This window comes from Panthera onca, chromosome C2 (assembly GCF_046562875.1).
Source record: "Panthera onca isolate mPanOnc1 chromosome C2, mPanOnc1 haplotype 2, whole genome shotgun sequence".
NCBI classification, from domain to species: domain Eukaryota; kingdom Metazoa; phylum Chordata; class Mammalia; order Carnivora; family Felidae; genus Panthera; species Panthera onca.
The window spans coordinates 104,819,440-104,839,717 of record NC_138347.1 but is presented as its reverse complement, the minus strand read 5'-3'; the positions used below and the strand labels follow the sequence as shown (position 1 = coordinate 104,839,717).

Here is a 20,278-nt window from a genome sequence, read left to right as displayed (position 1 = left end):
ATAGTAGTCCGCCTTTATCCGCAGGGGTATGTTCTGAGACCCTCAATGCATACCTGAAAGTGTGGTAAGTACCAAACCCTAAATATACTATGTTCTTTCCTATACCTACATCCCTATGATAAAGTTTAATTTATAAATTAAGCACAGTAAGAGATTAACAATAACTACTAAGGAAATAGAATTATAAGAATACACTATAATAAAAGTTATGTGAGTGTGGTCTCTCTCTCTCTCAAACATCTTATTGTGCTGTACTCACCCTTCTTCTTGTGATAATGTGAGATGATAAAATGCCTCCATGATGAGATAAAGTGAGGTGAATGACATAGGCATTGTGACATTAGTGTTAGGCTACTATTGACCTGACAGTAGGTCAGAAGGAGGAATACCTGCTTCTGGACCATAGTTGACCATGGTTAGCTAAAACTGGAAATCAATACTGCAGATAAGGGAGGACGACGGTATCTTCCTCAGAGTAATACTTTGGTAAAGTATTAGAACAGGCAATCGAAACACTGGTCGTCCAAATGGGGAAGGGGGGGATAGGGGGAGGATGCTGGTATGACATTATACTTTTTTTTCCTTTCCCATTATCACACTTAACTTTCTTTTTCCTACCTCATACAGTGGTCCCTGGGCCAAGGCTGCAACTATATTTCTGGAAGCAGGAATGATTCCTAAGCAACAAATTGTTTAAAAATATTTATATCAGAATTCCCAAGGGCCTGATGGGTGAGCTGTGCTTTCACTCTATCTGGCAACATTGGGGCTAACGAATCCAGTTATATTGCCTATTGGTAGAAATAGCCCACTAGTCCTGTACCTGTATAACCCTACCCTATGTGAATGGGAGTAGACTTCGGGGGAGGCCTTTGCTAGACTTGTATTGTTGTCTGCAAGCTAGACCAGCAAAGTGGCTGAACCTAAGGTCCCTTCCAAAGGTGAAAAGGTTTGGGTATAAATGGAGAGGAGGAATAGTGGCTAAGAATAAAGGTATGAATAAATGTGTCGTGCAGTGTGAATAAAATGTGTTTCTAATATTAATGCTTGGAAAGAAGCTCAGAGCAAGAGATATTGTCTCTTAACTCAATTATAACAAATGCCTGAAAATGTGAAGCTGAGACCACTCCTGCTTTTGGAACTTGACAAGACCACATGGAATGAAGCCTGTAAACCTAAGTGCCCTCACTCTGAGAGACATTATGGTCATTGTATATGATGATTATTGGACTAATTATTAGAGACTGCATGGGATTCTAGTAATGTGCCAGAATCTTTTGGCTCTTATTTTTCAGTTTATGTCTATCATAATGTGATATGATATAACCCACTTGGATTGTTGGGAAGATAATACTGATACAGATAACCATACTGGGAACTTGATCAATAGCTCCCTATCCTTACCCCACATTGATTCCTTTAAATATTGCTGCATTTTTTATGCTCAGTTAGGTATGTACCTTTGCCATAGAAGATCCTATGGTCAAAGAGCAGGGGATGGTCTGAATATACCTGGTCTGAGGTGGGGTGTGTAGGGGGTGGGTGGTACAGAGCTTTCAAAATCTTTGGAATTTCCTGGTGAGGGTTCCGGAAGATGGCGGCGTAGGAGGACGCGGGGCTCACAGCGCGTCCTGCCTATCACTTAGATTCCACCTACACCTGCCTAAAGAACCCAGAAAACCGCCAGAGGATTAGCAGAACGGAGTCTCCGGAGTCAAGCGCAGACTAGAGGCCCACGGAAGAGGGTAGGAAGGGCGGCGAGGCGGTGCGCGCTCCACGGACTGGCGGGAGGGAGCCGGGGCGGAGGGGCGGCTCGCCGGCCAAGCAGAGCCCCCGAGTCTGTCTGGCAAAAGCGGAGGGGCCAGACGGACTGTGTTCCGACAGCAAGCGCGACTTAGCGTCTGGGAGGTCATAAGTTAACAGCTCTGCTCGGAAAGCGGGAAGGCTGGAGGACAAAGGGAGGGAGAGCTGCTGAGCCCCCGGACGGCAGAGCTCAGCTTGGCGGGGAACAAAGGCGCCAGCGCCATCTCCCCCGCCCATCCCCCAGCCAAAATCCCAAAGGGAACCAGTTCCTGCCAGGGAACTTGCTCGCTCTGCGCAAACACCCAACTCTGTGCTTCTGCGGAGCCAAACCTCTGGCAGCGGATCTGACTCCCTCGCGCTGCCACAGGGCTCCTCCTGAAGTGGATCACCTAAGGAGAAGCGAGCTAAGCCTGCCCCTCCAGCCCCTGTGCACCTTGCCTACCCACCCCAGCTAATATGCCAGATCCCCAGCACCACAAGCCTGGCAGTGTGCAAGTAGCCCAGACGGGACACGCCACCCCACAGGGAATCCCGCCCCTAGGAGAGGGGAAGAGAAGGCACACACCAGTCTGACTGTGGCCCCAGCAGTGGGCTGGGGGCAGACATCGGGTCGGACTGCGGCCCCGCCCACTAACTCCAGTTATACACCACAGCACAGGGAAAGTGCACTGCAGGTCCTCACCACGCCAGGGACTCTCCAAAATGACCAAACGGAAGAATTCCCCTCAGAAGAATCTCCAGGAAATAACAACAGCTAATGAACTGATCAAAAAGGATTTAAATAATATAACAGAAAGTGAATTTAGAATAATAGTCATAAAATTAATCGCTGGGCTTGAAAACAGTATACAGGACAGCAGAGAATCTCTTGCCACAAAGATCGAGGGACTAAGGAACAGTCACGAGGAGCTGAAAAACGCTTTAAACGAAATGCAAAACAAAATGGAAACCACGATGGCTCGGCTTGAAGAGGCAGAGGAGAGAATAGGTGAACTAGAAGATAAAGTTATGGAGAAAGAGGAAGCTGAAAGAAAGAGAGATAAAAAAATCCAGGAGTATGAGGGGAAAATTAGAGAAATAAGTGATACACTAAAAAAAAATAATATACACATAATTGGTATCCCAGAGGAGGAAGAGAGAGGGAAAGGTGCTGAAGGGGTACTTGAAGAAATTATAGCTGAGAACTTCCCTGAACTGGGGAAGGAAAAAGGCATTGAAATCCAAGAGGCACAGAGAACTCCCTTCAGACGTAACTTGAATCGATCTTCTGCACGACATATCATAGTGAAACTGGCAAAATACAAGGATAAAGAGAAAATTCTGAAAGCAGCAAGGGATAAACGTGCCCTCACATATAAAGGGAGACCTATAAGACTCGTGACTGATCTCTCCTTTGAAACTTGGCAGGCCAGAAAGGCTACAGTGTGCTAAACAGAAAAAATATGCAGCCGAGAATCCTTTATCCAGCAAGTCTGTCATTTAGAATAGAAGGAGAGATAAAGGTCTTCCCAAACAAACAAAAACTGAAGGAATTTGTCACCACGAAACCAGCCCTACAAGAGATCCTAAGGGGGATCCTGTGAGACAAAGTACCAGAGACATCACTACAAGCATAAAACATACAGACATCACAATGACTCTAAACCCATATCTTTCTATAATAACACTGAATGTAAATGGATTAAATGCGCCAACTAAAAGACATAGGGTATCAGAATGGATAAAAAAACAAGACCCATCTATTTGCTGTCTACAAGAGACTCATTTTAGATCTGAGGACACCTTTAGATTGAGAGTGAGGGGATGGAGAACTATTTATCATGCTCCTGGAAGCCAAAAGAAAGCTGGAGTAGCCATACTTATATCAGACAAACTAGACTTTAAATTAAAGGCTGTAACAAGAGATGAAGAAGGGCATTATATAATAATCACAGGGTCTATCCACCAGGAAGAGCTAACTATTATAAATGTCTATGCGCCAAATACCCGAGCCCCCAGATATATAAAACAATTACTCATAAACATAAGCAACCTTATTGATAAGAATGTGGTCATTGCAGGGGACTTTAACACCCCACTTACAGAAATGGATAGATCATCTAGACACACAGTCAATAAAGAAACAAGGGCCCTGAATGATACATTGGATCAGATGGACTTGACAGATATATTTAGAACTCTGCATCCCAAAGCAACAGAATATACTTTCTTCTCGAGTGCACATGGAACATTCTCCAAGATAGATCATATACTGGGTCACAAAACAGCCCTTCATAAGTGTACAAGAATTGAAATTATACCATGCATACTTTCAGACCACAATGCTATGAAGCTTGAAATCAACCACAGGAAAAAGTCTGGAAAACCTCCAAAAGCATGGAGGTTAAAGAACACCCTACTAACGAATGAGTGGGTCAACCAGGCAATTAGAGAAGAAATTAAAATATATATGGAAACAAACGAAAATGAAAATACAACAATCCAAACGCTTTGGGATGCAGCGAAGGCAGTCCTGAGAGGAAAATACATTGCAATCCAGGCCTATCTCAAGAAACAAGAAAAATCCCAAATACAAAATCTAACAGCACACCTAAAGGAAATAGAAGCAGAACAGCAAAGGCAGCCTAAACCCAGCAGAAGAAGAGAAATAATAAAGATCAGAGCAGAAATAAACAATATAGAATCTAAAAAAACTGTAGAGCAGATCAACGAAACCAAGAGTTGGTTTTTTGAAAAAATAAACAAAATTGACAAACCTCTAGCCAGGCTTCTCAAAAAGAAAAGGGAGATGACCCAAATAGATAAAATCATGAATGAAAATGGAATGATTACAATCAATCCCTCAGAGATACAAACAATTATCAGGGAATACTATGAAAAATTATATGCCAGCAAATTGGACAACCTGGAAGAAATGGACAAATTTCTAAATACCCACACTCTTCCAAAACTCAATCAGGAGGAAATAGAAAGCTTGAACAGACCCATAACCAGCGAAGAAATTGAATCGGTTATCAAAAATCTCCCAACAAATAAGAGTCCAGGACCAGATGGCTTCCCAGGGGAGTTCTACCAGACATTTAAAGCAGAGATAATACCTATCCTTCTCAAGCTATTCCAAGAAATAGAAAGGGAAGGAAAACTTCCAGACTCATTCTATGAAGCCAATATTACTTTGATTCCTAAACCAGACAGAGACCCAGTAAAAAAAGAGAACTACAGGCCAATATCCCTGATGAATATGGATGCAAAAATTCTTAATAAGATACTAGCAAATCGAATTCAATAGCATATAAAAAGAATTATTCACCATGATCAAGTGGGATTCATTCCTGGGATGCAGGGCTGGTTCAACATTCGCAAATCAATCAACGTGATACATCACATTAACAAAAAAAAAGAGAAGAACCATATGATCCTGTCAATCGATGCAGAAAAGGCCTTTGACAAAATCCAGCACCCTTTCTTAATAAAAACCCTTGAGAAAGTCGGGATAGAAGGAACATACTTAAAGATCATAAAGGCCATTTATGAAAAGCCCACAGCTAACATCATCCTCAACGGGGAAAAACTGAGAGCTTTTTCCCTGAGATCAGGAACACGACAGGGATGCCCACTGTCACCGCTCTTGTTTAATATAGTGCTGGAAGTTCTAGCATCAGCAATCAGACAACAAAAGGAAATCAAAGGCATCAAAACTGGCAAAGATGAAGTCAAGCTTTCGCTTTTTGCAGATGACATGATATTATACATGGACAATCCGATAGACTCCACCAAAAGTCTGCTAGAACTGATACATGAATTCAGCAAAGTTGCAGGATACAAAATCAATGTGCAGAAATCAGTTGCATTCTTATACACTAACAATGAAGCAACAGAAAGACAAATGAAGAAACTGATCCCATTCACAATTGCACCAAGAAGCATAAAATACCTAGGAATAAATCTAACCAAAGATGTAAAAGATCTGTATGCTGAAAACTATAGAAAGCTTATGCAGGTAATTGAAGAAGATATAAAGAAATGGAAAGACATTCCCTGCTCATGGATTGGAAGAATAAATATTGTCAAAATGTCAATACTACCCAAAGCTATCTACACATTCAACGCAATCCCAATCAAAATTGCACCAGCATTCTTCTCGAAACTAGAACAAGCAATCCTAAAATTCATATGGAACCACAAAAGGCCCCGAATAGCCAAAGTAATTTTGAAGAAGAAGACCAAAGCAGGAGGCATCACAATCCCAGACTTTAGCCTCTACTACAAAGCTGTCATCATCAAGACAGCATGGTATTGGCATAAAAACAGACACATAGACCAATGGAATAGAATAGAAACCCCAGAACTAGACCCACAAACGTATGGCCAACTCATCTTTGACAAAGCAGGAAAGAACATCCAATGGAAAAAAGACAGTCTCTTTAACAAATGGTGCTGGGAGAACTGGACAGCAACATGCAGAAGGTTGAAACTAGACCACTTTCTCACACCATTCACAAAAATAAACTCAAAATGGATAAAGGACCTGAATGTGAGACAGGAAACCATCAAAACCTTAGAGGAGAAAGCAGGAAAAGACCTCTCTGACCTCAGCCGTAGCAATCTCTTACTCGGCACATCCCCAAAGGCAAGGGAATTAAAAGCAAAAGTGAATTACTGGGACCTTATGAAGATAAAAAGCTTCTGCACAGCAAAGGAAACAACCAACAAAACTAAAAGGCAACCAACGGAATGGGAAAAGATATTTGCAAATGACACATCGGACAAAGGGCTAGTATCCAAAATCTATAAAGAGCTCATCAAACTCCACACCCGAAAAACAAATAACCCAGTGAAGAAATGGGCAGAAAACATGAATAGACACTTCTCTAAAGAAGACATCCGGATGGCCAACAGGCACATGAAAAGATGTTCAACGTCGCTCCTTATCAGGGAAATACAAATCAAAACCACACTCAGATACCACCTCACGCCAGTCAGAGTGGCCAAAATGAAGAAATCAGGAGACTATAGATGCTGGAGAGGATGTGGAGAAACAGGAACCCTCTTGCACTGTTGGTGGGAATGCAAATTGGTGCAGCCGCTCTGGAAAGCAGTGTGGAGGTTCCTCAGAAAATTAAAAATAGACCTACCCTATGACCCAGCAATAGCACTGCTAGGAATTTATCCAAGGGATACAGGAGTGCTGATGCATAGGGGCACCTGTACCCCAATGTTTGTGGCGGCACTCTCAACAATAGCCAAATTATGGAAAGAGCCTAAATGTCCATCAACTGATGAATGGATAAAGAAATTGTGGTTTATATACACAATCGAATACTACGTGGCAATGAGAAAAAATGAAATATGGCCTTTTGTAGCAACATGGATGGAACTGGAGAGTGTGATGCTAAGTGAAATAAGCCATACAGAGAAAGACAGATACCATATGGTTTCACTCTTATGTGGATCCTGAGAAACATAACAGAAACCCATGGGGGAGGGGAAGGAAAAAAAAAAAAAAAAAAAAGAGGTTAGAGTGGGAGAGAGCCAAAGCATAAGAGACTGTTAAAAACTGAGAACAATCTGAGGGTTGATGGGGGGTGGGAGGGAGGGCAGGGTGGGTGATGGGTATTGAGGAGGGCACCTTTTGGGATGAGCACTGGGTGTTGTATGGAAACCAATTTGACAGTAAATTTCATATATTAAAAAATAAAAAAAATAAAAAAAAAAAAACCAAAATCTTTGGAATTTCCTGAGTGATAGGAGCACCTTTTTTATGCTAATTAGGTGACTACTCTGTGTGTGTGTGTGTGTGTGTGTGTGTGTGTGTCTGTGTTATGGAAGCTAGATAGCTTCAGGATGAGGACTGGTCAGCAGAAAAACCACATGGTTAGAGTGCTAAAACTTTCAACCACCTGACCTCCAGGGAGAGGAAGATTTCAATCACATGGGCAGTGATTTAATTAATTGCACGTATGTAATAAAACCCTGATGAGAAATTCAGAACAGCAAGTCCTACAAAAGCTTCCCGATTGGTGAGCACATCAATGTTCTGGGAGAATGACGGTCCTAGATTCTCTTCTCTCTACAAAGAGTAGGCATAATAAAAAACTCTATGCCCCTACCCCGTCCCCACCCCTCCCAGACCTCACTTTTCTCCTAGACTTTATATGCATCTCTTCTGCTTGGCTGCTCCTGAGTTATATCTTTTATAATAAAACTATAATTAAAAGTAAAGCATTTCAGTGAGTCATTCGAAGTACCAAACCCAAAGGGGGCATGGTAGAAACCCCCAAATTTGCTGCCAAGTCAGAAGTGTGGGTATCCTGGGGTCCCCGCATGTGGCTGACAATTGAAATAAGAACAGTCTAATTGGGAATGCTGTCCTTTAACTTGTGGGACCTGACACTAACTCTGGGTAGTATCAGAATTGAATTGTAGAACACCTTGTTAGTATCCGAATTGTTAGAATGCAGACATTTTTCATATTTTTTAACTATTAAAACTGTAGTAAAATAAATATGATATAAAATTTACCCTTTTAATCATTTTTCTTTTTAAACTGTTTATTGAAATATAACATTATATAGAAAACATTAATAAATAAGTACAACTTATAAGTAAACTGCTCAATCATATTTCACAAACTAAACTCACTCTTGTACCCAGCATCTGAAGAACAGAATATTTCAACATTCCAGAAAAGAAAAGAAATATGTTGAAAAGACAAGAACATTTTCATAAAATAAATATACATTAATTAAAATGAAAATGAGAGAGGTAATCATTTTCCAGTGAATATGCATATACCCACTCTATAATATGCCTCTCCAAAATTTACATTATGGAGGACTTTCTAAGGAGTATTTGGGTTAATGTTCAAAAGCTTCTGTGGCAATATTTTAGGACATACTGAAAGTAGTCAAACAGGTTTATCATTTAAGGAGATTTTCACAAATTCAGACTCCAGGACCCTAGTGCGTGAATATTCTCAAGTCAGGAGAGTAATGAGAAAAATATTTCTTGTCCATTCTAGATATATTTCTAAAATTATGGTGCAGATATATATATAACTTACCATTTTAACCATTTTTAACTGTACCATTCGGTGGCATTAAGTATATTCACAATGCTGTGCGATAATCGCCACTGTCCATTTCCAGAACTCATTCATCCCAAACAGGAATTCTGTACTCATTAAACAAGAATGCCCCATATCCACCTCCCTCCAATCCCTGGCAACCACTATTCTCCTTTCTGTCTCAACGAACTTCCCTATTTTAGGTACCTCATATAAGTGGGATCATTCAGTAGTCTGGGTTATTTCAGTTAGCATTATTTTCAAGGTTCATCCGTGTTGTAGCATGCATCAAAATTCCCTTCCTTTTAAAGGCTGAATAATATTCCACTGTATGTATATACCATATTTTGTTTATCCGTTCATCTGTTGATAGGCATCTTTTTTTTGTCCTTTTTGCTACTGTTAATAATCCTATGAATACTGATGTACAAATGTATGTACTGTTATACATTTTCATAAATCCATCCTCATGTGTTTTTGTTGTATAAGTAAACTTTTGGAACATCTTATGATTTAGTGGTGAAATAAAAATTAATGCTATCATACATTTTAAAGGGTCCAATGGTTTATTATGAGCATTAATATTTGTTCATGCTGATGATTCAGGGATAAAATAATGGACAAAAAACTGGAATGTAAGCAATACTACATAGGTGTATCATAAGTATATGAGAATATTTTGCTAATTATTGGACTAAACTATATAAAAGATGAAACTGCATCAATTATTTTGTGCTTAGTCTTTCTGAATGTATTTTTAGTGGTAAATACACAGCAAGTACTTATACTTAAAGATTCTGCCTTTTTCTTTAGCAATAAAAATACAATTATCCTTGGTTAATCAGAATGTTTCAAAAGGTAAAATTTCTTAATGGTAAGCAAGGAATTTAGTGCTTTAGACCTATATGCTTGCTGGACTGGCTGCTTGATGATTGCTCTCGTTCTTTGGTAATTTCCATCTCAATTTTGGCTTTGATTTTCTCCCAATCTATTTGGAGCTGCAAAAGAAGAAAAGAAGAAAAATACTGATATAGTATAACACAGTTTTGCTTAATCCAAGGTAACCAAGAGTAAACAAAAAATAGAATGATGGCTTCTAAATCACTAGAGAAAAAAGAGAGCATGAAAGACAAGTTAAGGGGCACCTGGATGGCTCAGTTGGTTAAGCATCCGACTTCGGTGCAGGTCGTGATTTCCAGGTTCGTGGGTTCGAGCCCCCCATCGGGCTCTGTGCTGACAGCTCAGAGCCTGGAGCCTGCTTCAGATTCTGTGTCTCCCTCCCTCTCTCTCCCCTTCTCCCACTCACTCTCTGTCTCTCTCTGTCTTTCAAAAATAAACAAATGTTAAAAAAAAAAGAAATAATGCTTAAATAAAAAATACCTTTAAGAATAAGACCAAACAGAACAATTACCACAATTAAAAGGAAAGATTCTCATCATGATTCAAAACACCAAAATCTAGTTGTAGCTGTTGATAAAACTACATCTAAATAGTCTCATGGAGCCTTCAGATTCTGCATAGGTGCCTCAGGGACAGGGGGAGAAGGTGGACTGTTCTCCTCCAAACAAGAGGAAAAATGGACAGGGCCCTAGCCATGAGGCCATGTTTCAAATGGGTTAGCATTTTACCTTTTTTTTTTTTTCACTGAGGTTTCCATTAGAGCCTAGGTATGAGTAAGAATAGGGGAGCGTTTGCTTCTCCTGAGCATACTCTGAAAAAGGGACTCCTTTACAACAACTATTAAAGTAATACAGACATGGTGATGGTTTAGACAACAACAAAAAGATATTAAAGAAAGTGCAGTGCATAATCAAGGCTGGGGGACATGTAAAAACAATCACTGAAAAGTGGTACCATTTTTATGTTTCCATTTTTTTAAATCTCTATGCCCAACGTGGGGCTCAGACTCAAAACCGGGAGATCAAGTCACATGCCCCACTGACATGGGGCCATTTTTCCAGCCATGCCTTCTACCCTGCCTTTCACCTAAGCTGATTATACTTGCTGTTAGCTATGGACTCTGCCCTGACATCTGTGAACAATTTCTTTAGGAAAAAGCATTCTATTGTTTAGAAAAATTTGGAGATGACTACTTTAGGAATGTGTGTTGTCCCAGGCAAGGTACAGAAAAATTGGGTCCTAGATTAACCTAATTCCGATTTACAATGAAATAAGCCCCAACCCCTGAGACTGAGCCAAAAGCGAATAGGTTTTCATCTTCATATAAGGGAGTTGAGTGAAATAAGTAGCATTAAACCAGACTTAGGTACTACTTGCTGCCTGAGCAGATTTATTTTAAGTAACTGGGAGATAAGTTTAACCTTATCAGGGCTTTGTGCCTCTTTTATGCTAGAAGTTGATAAAGTATTGGTTCTTTTTTATTTCAATATCTTTCATCTAAATTTCTGCATGGCAATTTGTGGATATTTTTGCCACTTTGAAAAAGAGACAATTCCATATACTAGTCTATAATATATAAAATGGATGAATTAAAAGAATCCCTCTCACTCATAGAAGATGAATGTCTGTGGTAAGATGCAAGTGACCGCTCACTGAAAGGCAGAGCAAATGTTAAGACTATTTGAAAGACCCATTTTTCAATCAGGCCAGAACTTGATATTTTTAAATGGCAAAACACTCTATGTCTAACAAAACATTTGCAAAGAGAAAGACAAAACTTGATAAATGCCTTGGCCTTCTTCCAGCCTTAAATTGACTTACATATGTTTTTCAGATCAATCACAATAAAACCATATATTGACCGTACACTGAGCAACTGTTGCTCTGTTGTACCAGAAGTCCATCAAGTAAACTGATGCCATCTATACTATCACTTGTTAGAGTACAAATGAGGGAGCCAGTTGACAGTTATCCTATTGAAAATGAATGCTTCACTTTCACTTTGGCATTTATCCAGTTTTAGAACAGTGTTCTACTGCTAATTTAGTTCTTGGACTAGAATACTTTTACTAGTGGGTTTTAGATAAGGATGTACTCATCATGACAGCTTTCAAGTGACTGATCTCTACACCAAGACACATCTTTTCCTATTATAGGGTGTGTTAGTACTATTTGGTACTTCTTATTCTAGTCCCTGGTAAATTCTTCTTATTCACATAGAAGTAATTTCAAAAATCATACCAAATGGCTTTCCAGAGAATACAGTGGCCACCAGACATGAATTTGCTTAATCTCCTTCTTCACACAAATTTACCTACATTTGTATTCATCTCTCATTCCCTTCTGTCTCAGGCCAACCTCTTCACATACATCCCTGATCCCATCTTCTTCCACTCCCCTGGGACATCTGCCTTCAGTTATATTACTCACATTTTCAATTTCCTTGCTACACTGGCTGCTGCTCATCATCCTTCCCCCTCAATTCTGTCTCCCTGCAAACTACCACCCTCGTTCTTCTTCTCATTCCTGACTCTCATTTTGTCCTCAGAACACTATAATGTGACTGTGCTCCTACCACACTTCATGAACTTTTCACTAAAGCCACCATCAAGTGTTTTCATTCCTCATCCTACATATGATTCGATTACTCATTCAATACATATTTAGTGCTTACTATACACCAAGGATTGTTCTAGGTGCAAGGCTTCAGCAGTGAATTAATTGATAAAAATCACAGTCTTCATAGAAAGATAAGCAAAGACAAATAATAGTGGAAGATCTAAAAATATATAAAATGTGAGAAGTGGTAAGAGTTTTGGAAACAGGGAAAGGAAATACTGAGTGCCAGGGGTGGAGTTGGGGGAAGGGGGTGTTGCATTCTTTTTTTATTTTTTTAATGTTCATTTATTTTTGAAAGAGACGGAGACAGAGCGTGAGCAGGGGAGGGGCAGAGAGAGAGAGAGGGAGACACAGAATTGGAAGCAGGCTCCAGACTCTGAGCTGTCAGCACACAGCCTGACGCAGGGCTCAAACTCATGAACCATGAGATCATGACCTGAGCTGAAGTCAGATGCTCAACCAACTGAGCCACCCAGGTGCCTCTTTAAAAGCCTGACGTGGGGCTTGAGCTCACAAACCACAAGATCATGACCTGAGCTGAAGTTGGGGGCTTAACTGACTGAGCCACTCAGGTGCCCCTAAAAATATATAAGATGTGAGAAGTAGTAAGAGTTTTGGAAACAGGGAAAGGAAATACTGAGTGCCAGGAGTGGAGGTGGGGGAAGGGGGGGTTGTATTTTAAACAGAGTGGTAGGAAAAGACGTCCCTGAGAATTTGACGTGAAGACCTAAAGGAGATTAGTGAGTCCATGGGAATATCTGGGGAAGAGCACACTGAAAAAAGGAAGAAAAAGGTCCTGATGTAGAAGCATTCCCTAGATCTTGTTGACCAAAGCTCTCTGAAAAATCTCTGACTATATAATACCATTTTCTTCTGGTTTGTGCTCTCCTTTCTCAATGTTCTCAGTCTTTTTTTTCCTCCTGTTTCTTTTCCCTAGACAACCTCTTTTTTTAAGTAATTTATACTTTGTTTTACTTAATTTTTAAAAAATTTATTTGAGAGAGAGAGCATGTGTGCATGTGAGTGGGGGAGAAGGGTAGAGGGTGAGGGACAGAGAGAGAGAGAGAGAGAATTTCAAGCAGCCTCCACTCTGAGTATGGAGGGGAGTTTGATCTCATGATCATGGGATCATGACCTGAGCCAAAATCAAGAGTGGGATGCTCAACCAATGAAGCCACCCAGGCACCCCTCCCTAGGTAACCTCTTAGCTGTTAGTATTTGTATTCATCAGGATTCCAACCACAACTTTTTTATACTTTCCTAGGAGATGACATCAACTTTCATACTTTCAACTATGCCTACATGGTCATGACCATAAATTTATTTATCATGCCCTGATTCCTCTTTGTCAGTATCCTTCAATGTTCACAATTATATTTCCAATTGCCTATTAGATATCTCCATCTGGATACCCCACAGGGACTTCAAACAAAAAAAATGTATATTTTCATGTATTCAAACTCAAAAGGTCTAAAACTTGTATATTCTCATGTTCCTTATCTAGATTAATGGCATCCCTCTCCATCTACCAGTCAACCACACCAGAAATGTTGAAGTTGTTCTCAAATGTCTTGCCTAACCAACCTAACTACCACCCCAACCATCTCCTGGTGAAACTATTATAGTAATCTCCTAACTGGTCTCCTAGTCACCACCCTTACCTCTGATCCACCTTCTACACCAAAAGGTATCTTTCAAATCATTCTCTTGATTGCAAACCTCCAAGCCTTCCCATTGCCTGCATTATGAAGTCTATTCTCTTAACATGGTATTAAGACCCTCCAATGTCTGGTCCCAACCAATATTCCAACTACTCAGTACCCAGGATCCAGAGCAGTTACTAGGGACTCCTTCCCATTCTTTCAAGACCTCACACATTTGGTCTTATTATCATATATATCCTTTAACACTGACAAAATCCTACTCAAGATAATTTTGTGGAAAACTCTTTAGTTTCCATTTATTTTGAGGAATCAGGATTTTAAAAGGGAAAAGCAATCATGTTACTTCCTTTTAATGACTTCACATATGTCTTAGGATAGAGTCCAAAATCCTTAATTTGCCCTATGAAACCCTCAAGTTAATCTCCCTTTTGTTCTTTACTGTTTCCCATTTAAGAGCTTTCTCTCTGCCTGGAACATGCCCATTCCCACTTCCTCTCCCACCCCAAATCCAGTCAGCTTCTACTATTTATTCTTTAGAGTTCAGCTCAAATATTGTTTGCCTTGCTTAGAAAGTCTTTGCTAATCCCCACCACTCTAGATCAGGTTCCCTACACATCAAGTTTTTTTTTTTTTAATGTTTATTTATTATTTTTGAGGAGAGAACGTGAGCAGGGAGTGAGCAGAGAGAGGGGGGAACAAAGGATCTGAAGCAGACTTCACACTGACAACAGACAGCTTGATGTGGGGCTTGAACTTCTGAACTGCAAGATCATGACCCTAGCCGAAGTCAGATGCTTGACCAACTGAGGCACCCCACCCATCAAGTTTTATAGCATCTTCAAGCCAATGATCACAATTGAAATTAACAACTGTATAATTAACTATAGCTTCCATTGAATATAAGCTTCATAAAGCTGGGGTCAGTGTCTGCCATATTTACTTTTCTATTTGAAATAGAAGGGGAGTACATTGTCTGAAGAAAGTACTCAATAAATATTGAATGAATAAGTAACTACCTACCAGATGAACTATCACCTACCAATATATATGTAGATACATAATAGATATAGATATAGATGTAGATACCTATATATGTAGATACATATATAGATATATATGTAGATATATATGTAGAGACATATAGATATGTAGAGACATATAGATAGATACATAGATATATATGTAGATACATATATACATATATAGATACATATATAGACATAGATATAGATATAGATACAGATATAGATATAGATATAGATAGATACATATATAGATATATAATCATAAGATTACAAGGCCTTAAAACCTGCAAAAGAGCTCAGGTAGTAGCTATGCCTAATGTGGTTTGTCTGAACTAGAGTGCTGGCTCTTCTGGATCTTCTTCAAAATTCTATACTTTCTGAAAGTCTGTTCTCAAGTTGTTGGTTTGCTTATATTTCCACTGTTTTCTTTCTCCTAGAATAATGTTTTAAACATTTCTTGGTTCTTCTACTTTTCTTCTTGTACACAATATATTTGGTAGATTGTATATTCCTCAAGTGAATTTTATTGGCCGACTTACAAATTATTTTACAAATATTTACTGTTGTAGACCAGGTACAATGACTCTAGTTGGGGTCTTAGAAGACAGTCCACCTTGTATAAATCCCAGGTTTCCATATTTTAAACTAGAAATGCCCAAATAACATTTCAGGGCTCATGAATACAAACATATATGAAACTTTTGACTTCGTATAAGCTTCCACATTATGTACTATGAACCCACCAGAATTCACTAGATATCTAGAATAAATTTCTTAGTTTTTAAAAATGCTCTCTTAACACTTAGCAAATAAAATGTTTATATAATCAAAATTTTGGCTAAGGTAGATAAATAGTGGGAAATTTTTGAGTAAAAAATAATTTTCATCTTAAAATACTGCTTTATAATTTCTAGTTAGCTTCCAAATTACATTTATGAGGAAAAAAAAGGATACTAGAATGTAGGACCATAGGGAGTCAAAGTAACCTATATAGTTTCAGGATTAAAAAAATCTCTGAAAATTTCTGCCACTCTTGTGATTGAAGTATTACATTTTGGTTAACAGTTGAATACATAGATAATAAGAAAGAAGATAAAAATGTTAAATTTTTGCTATCTAAAATACAATTTTAATTATAATGATGTAATAATTATAATATAAATTACAATAATTATAAGTTTGTGGGGAAGAGTTATATTTTCTATGTCCTCCAAAGCACCTAATGTGAAAATACTGAAAAATATATTGATGGCAAGGATGATGAAGAGGAAGCAGAGTAGTATGTATCTGCTTGAAATTATGCCATAAAGTAAATTTAACATGGGTGCTCAGTTTTAACATATCATCATATTTTCAAAACCATGACAAAAAGATCAGGTGATGGGTGATTCTCTAGGCTGCTTAGCACTGTAGTGGTGATGGCTGCTGTCCTACTCTGTGGATTAGAGTGTAGTCCTCAGAGGTCCCAGGGACCCTGAATTTGTCCCAGTAGTAGAGCAAGCTCTCATAGCCCAAACTCCTAGAGGATTCATTTTTAATAGTGAAGCTTCAAATGAAACAAATAGTCTGTGGAGCATCTGTAAAGTACACCTCTTCCTACCAAGAAACAGACAACTTGTGTCTGTCCTGGATCCAGATGCTGAAGTTGCATTGCAGAACTCCAAGAATGGTTTCAAAGGCTTTATACCTTGAGAGCTATTCTGAAGTCCAAAAATGCAGATCATGACACTCAGTATTCTAAATATGGTGTGAGGCAATAGAAAATATATAAATTGGTCGCTGCTCCCAGTTTCTGGCAAAGAACTCCTAGAACTCTTGTAGTTTCCTAAGTGATAACAGCACTAGGAACATCTTTTGTTCTAATATTTGGTCTTTGACGTCAGTTCCTGACACGGGGTTTTCTGAGTGATAGAAGCATCTTTTGTTTTAAAGACACAACTCTGGGAGAGTCCTTGGATGGCTTCCCGATGAGGGCTGATCACCAGAAAGACCAAGTCATGATTAGAAGCTAGGAATTTTCAGTCCTGCTCCCATTCCCTTGGGAAGGAAGAAAGGTTGAAAATGGGAGTTAATGGCTGATCATGCCTATGTGATGAAGCCTCGATAAAATACCAAAGTACAGGGTTCAGAGAACTCCTGGGCTGGTGAACACATCCACACTGGGAGGGTAACACACCCCAACTCTGAAGAGACAGGAGCTCCTGAGGGTAGGACCTTCCCTGACCTTGCCCTAAGTATCTTTTCATCTGGCTGTTCATCTGTACCCTTTATCATATCCCTTAATAAACTGGTAAACATTAGTAAATGTTTCCTTAGTTCTGCGAGCCACTCTAGCAAACTAATCAAACCAGAAAGGGGGAATGGGAGCCTCTGACTTATAGCAAGTCAGTCAGAAGTACAGGTAACAACCTGGACTTGTGACTTGCATCTGAAACCTAAGGCAGGGGTTACTGGGACTGCAGATCTATAGCTGGTCAGTCAGAAGCACAGGTGATAATCTGAGCTTGTAACTGGCATCCGATGGGGAGTGAGGGCAATCTTGTGGGAATGAGCCCTTTACCTGTGGAATCTGATACTATCTCCAGTTAGGCAGTATCAGAGCTGAGTTAAATTGTAGGACACACAGCTGGTGTTGGAGACTGCTTGTTGGCATGAGGGGAAACCTCCACATGTTAGGTGACCAGAAGTGAAGTGTTCTTTGTGAATAGTAAAGAAGACTTACAGGTGAAAGACTCATAGCAGGGAAGAACTGTGTTTTTCCCTACATAAGAGGAGAAAGACTGAGTTTATCAAGTCATATGATAAATGTATAATGTTGGCTTTAGTAGAAATTGTAGGAACCTTCTTCCTACCTTCTTTCCTCTTCCTAAGGTTCCTCTAATTTACTCTGCCCTTTAGGACAGGTCAGAACATTCCATTTTATTCCATCTCCAAGGAGCAGCACTCCCACATAGTCTACAAGCTCCACAAAAACAGAAGCCATATCTGACTCAGCATCCAGCATAATACCTGGCCCAGAGTGAGCACTCATAAACATTTTTTTAATAAAATGAATAAAAGGCTGAGAAAATCAACTGGTTCACAGAGGTGGGAGGAAGGTTGCCCCTGTCTTGGGATTGTAAGTCTCTTGGGTCTGCATGGCTAGAAGTGAACTCTCTTTCTGTAGCCTGAGCCTAGATGGATCTAAGCAGGTAGCTACAATAGTCCTGCTTTAGGCACTTGGGCAAAATGCACATGGGCTGATACATACTGGAATGACTTCCTTCTAATTATAGTGATGAAACCTGAGATTCTGGTAGGGATCTGAGAGGCAATGCTTTAGCCTTCTTTGGTTCTAGACAGTGAAGTCTACCTGGGCTAGGCTCCACTCTGGGTGCAAACTAGCTCCCTAGAATTTTGCAAAGTGAAAAAGTATCCATTTTCTGGCCAATGCCCTCTGTGCTTATATATTTCCCCTGGAGCAGAAGGGACAGCTGGTGGAAGACAAAATTTAGGAGTTAGAAACCTTTATCCCAGCTATTTATATTGCTTATCTAAAAATATCAATTAGCACCCAACCTTAATACAAATTAAATACGAAAACAGATTTGAGTTCATCAAAACATGGCTTTAAGATTCCAGAAAAAAATCAGTAATATAATTATATAGTCAAAATAAGACTATAATATCATAAGGCAAAAAGTGATTTTGAGATTATGGTATGAATTATTCCAATTTTGTCTTATTAAGATGAATATTATGTATACTTACAAAGCATATACATTATGGTAAAATACTGTATAATACTTACACCTTCTGCATACTGCAAATACCGTTTATTAGTTTCCTGTTTACCAAATGTCTCCAAAAACTTTTGCCGGTAAGCAAGAACTGTATCAACGTGTGTTTTATATTTTACAGCCAATTCAAGTGCCCTATAATGAGAAACAAAACAGATAATCAGCATTGCTTGGATTAGAGTTTTGGGGTAACAGAGTGAGACAAATGGTCTATGTTGTTCCCTTTCCACTCATCCTTCAATATGGAACACCATTCCCTACCTCATCCATCTTGCAAATTCCAACTTATACTTCAAGGTCCAGATCAAACATCATCTCTTCTCCCTGACCAGCCCTCCTTGTAGAAATAAAAGACCATTATCTTATCTGTGCTCCATGACATTTTATGCATACTATTATGACAGCACTGCTTACAGATATTATAATTATTTACGAGTCTGTTTCTTCCATAACCTGTACATTAACTGAAGGGAGATCTAGGTTTCATTTCTCTTTGGTGAGTATACCATAGTCTATGTATGGTAAATGTTCATTGAAAAATTAATTGAAATCACAATAAAATTCAAGTGAATGAACTCCCCCCCCCCCAATGTACGTGGTTCCACTATCTTGACAATTTTTTTAAGTCTATAATTTATTCTGCTCCAGAATTTATTTATCTACAGTCTAGAATGTATTCTGGTCAATATTTAATTAAATGCTGATATCCTTTATGATAACACAGCAAATTTAAAATATTATAAAACCAAAATTTGTGTATAATACAAATCTGACAAAATCTTTTGCCATTTGATTCTTAGAATAAGTTAATACCCATTTAAATTTTATAACCCAATTAATATCTTTCAATGTAACTTAAGTTATTTTCAAGGTAATATTTTATTTAAATAGCAGGCAAGAACTAAATTAATTGCTAAAATCAGTGGTACAATACCAAAGACATAAAAATCTATGTATTGATAATTTCGAGGGAAATGAAAAGATTAATCCTCAGTTCTTGGCCTATTTGTGTATGTAGGTTTTGGAAAGTATCTCAGCCCATGATCCTGTGCATAACTCGTATGAGTTGAGTCAGGAAAAATCCAGTATAGTATAGCTCTCCTACACTGTTCACTATAATCTTGTTTTAAAGTATGGGAAATGGCCATCATAATAGCTAAAGCATATCCTTTTTCAAGTTCCCTTGCTTTCTCATATGATATATGACTTCTGAATAGGTCAATCATGATTTATGTATCAGAGCCAACTATTGTAAATCCGTTGTTTAGACAATACTGACTACTGACTAGATTTTTGCAACATGTGACCCTTCAGTAAGAAAATGTTTCATTTTTAGCATGCTTTGGTTTGACCTAAATAGTCACTTTAAAAAGTATTTTAGGGGTGCCTGGGTGGCTCAGTTGGTTAAACGCCCGATTTCCG

General features: G+C 38.9%; 2 protein-coding genes across 16 annotated transcripts in view; one reads left to right on the top strand and one right to left on the bottom strand.

Annotated features, from left to right (window-relative positions):
* The window catches only part of CC2H3orf80 (chromosome C2 C3orf80 homolog), an 80,634-nt gene that overhangs the window by 35,389 nt on the left and 24,967 nt on the right, over window positions 1-20,278 (top strand). For 2 of the 13 annotated variants that reach the window (XR_013549789.1, XR_013549781.1), the window contains 2 exons: window positions 25-64; window positions 628-1,572. The exons of 3 other annotated variants lie outside the window; for them this stretch is intronic. Coding sequence is in view for 3 of the 10 variants with exons in the window: in XM_078432204.2 (XP_078288330.1) it covers window positions 17,976-18,066 (91 nt within the window). In the remaining 7 variants the exon portion in view is untranslated. Of the gene's footprint in view, window positions 1-24; window positions 65-627; window positions 1,573-17,975; window positions 18,097-18,977; window positions 19,393-20,278 lie in introns of those variants that run through there. 8 more of the 13 variants (XR_013549786.1, XR_013549778.1, XR_013549787.1 and 5 more) reach the window with 5 other exon arrangements.
* IFT80 (intraflagellar transport 80) overlaps window positions 8,356-20,278 on the bottom strand; it is a 140,894-nt gene continuing 128,971 nt past the window's right edge. For 2 of the 3 annotated variants that reach the window (XM_078432198.2, XM_078432199.2), the window contains exons 19-20: window positions 18,868-18,991; window positions 8,356-9,867 (exon numbers count right to left, since the gene is read on the bottom strand). In XM_078432198.2, coding sequence (XP_078288324.2) covers window positions 9,757-9,867; window positions 18,868-18,991 — 235 coding nt within the window. In that variant the 3' untranslated portion in view covers window positions 8,356-9,756. The remainder of the gene's footprint in view (window positions 9,868-18,867; window positions 18,992-20,278) is intronic. The other variant, XM_078432200.2, reaches the window with a different exon arrangement.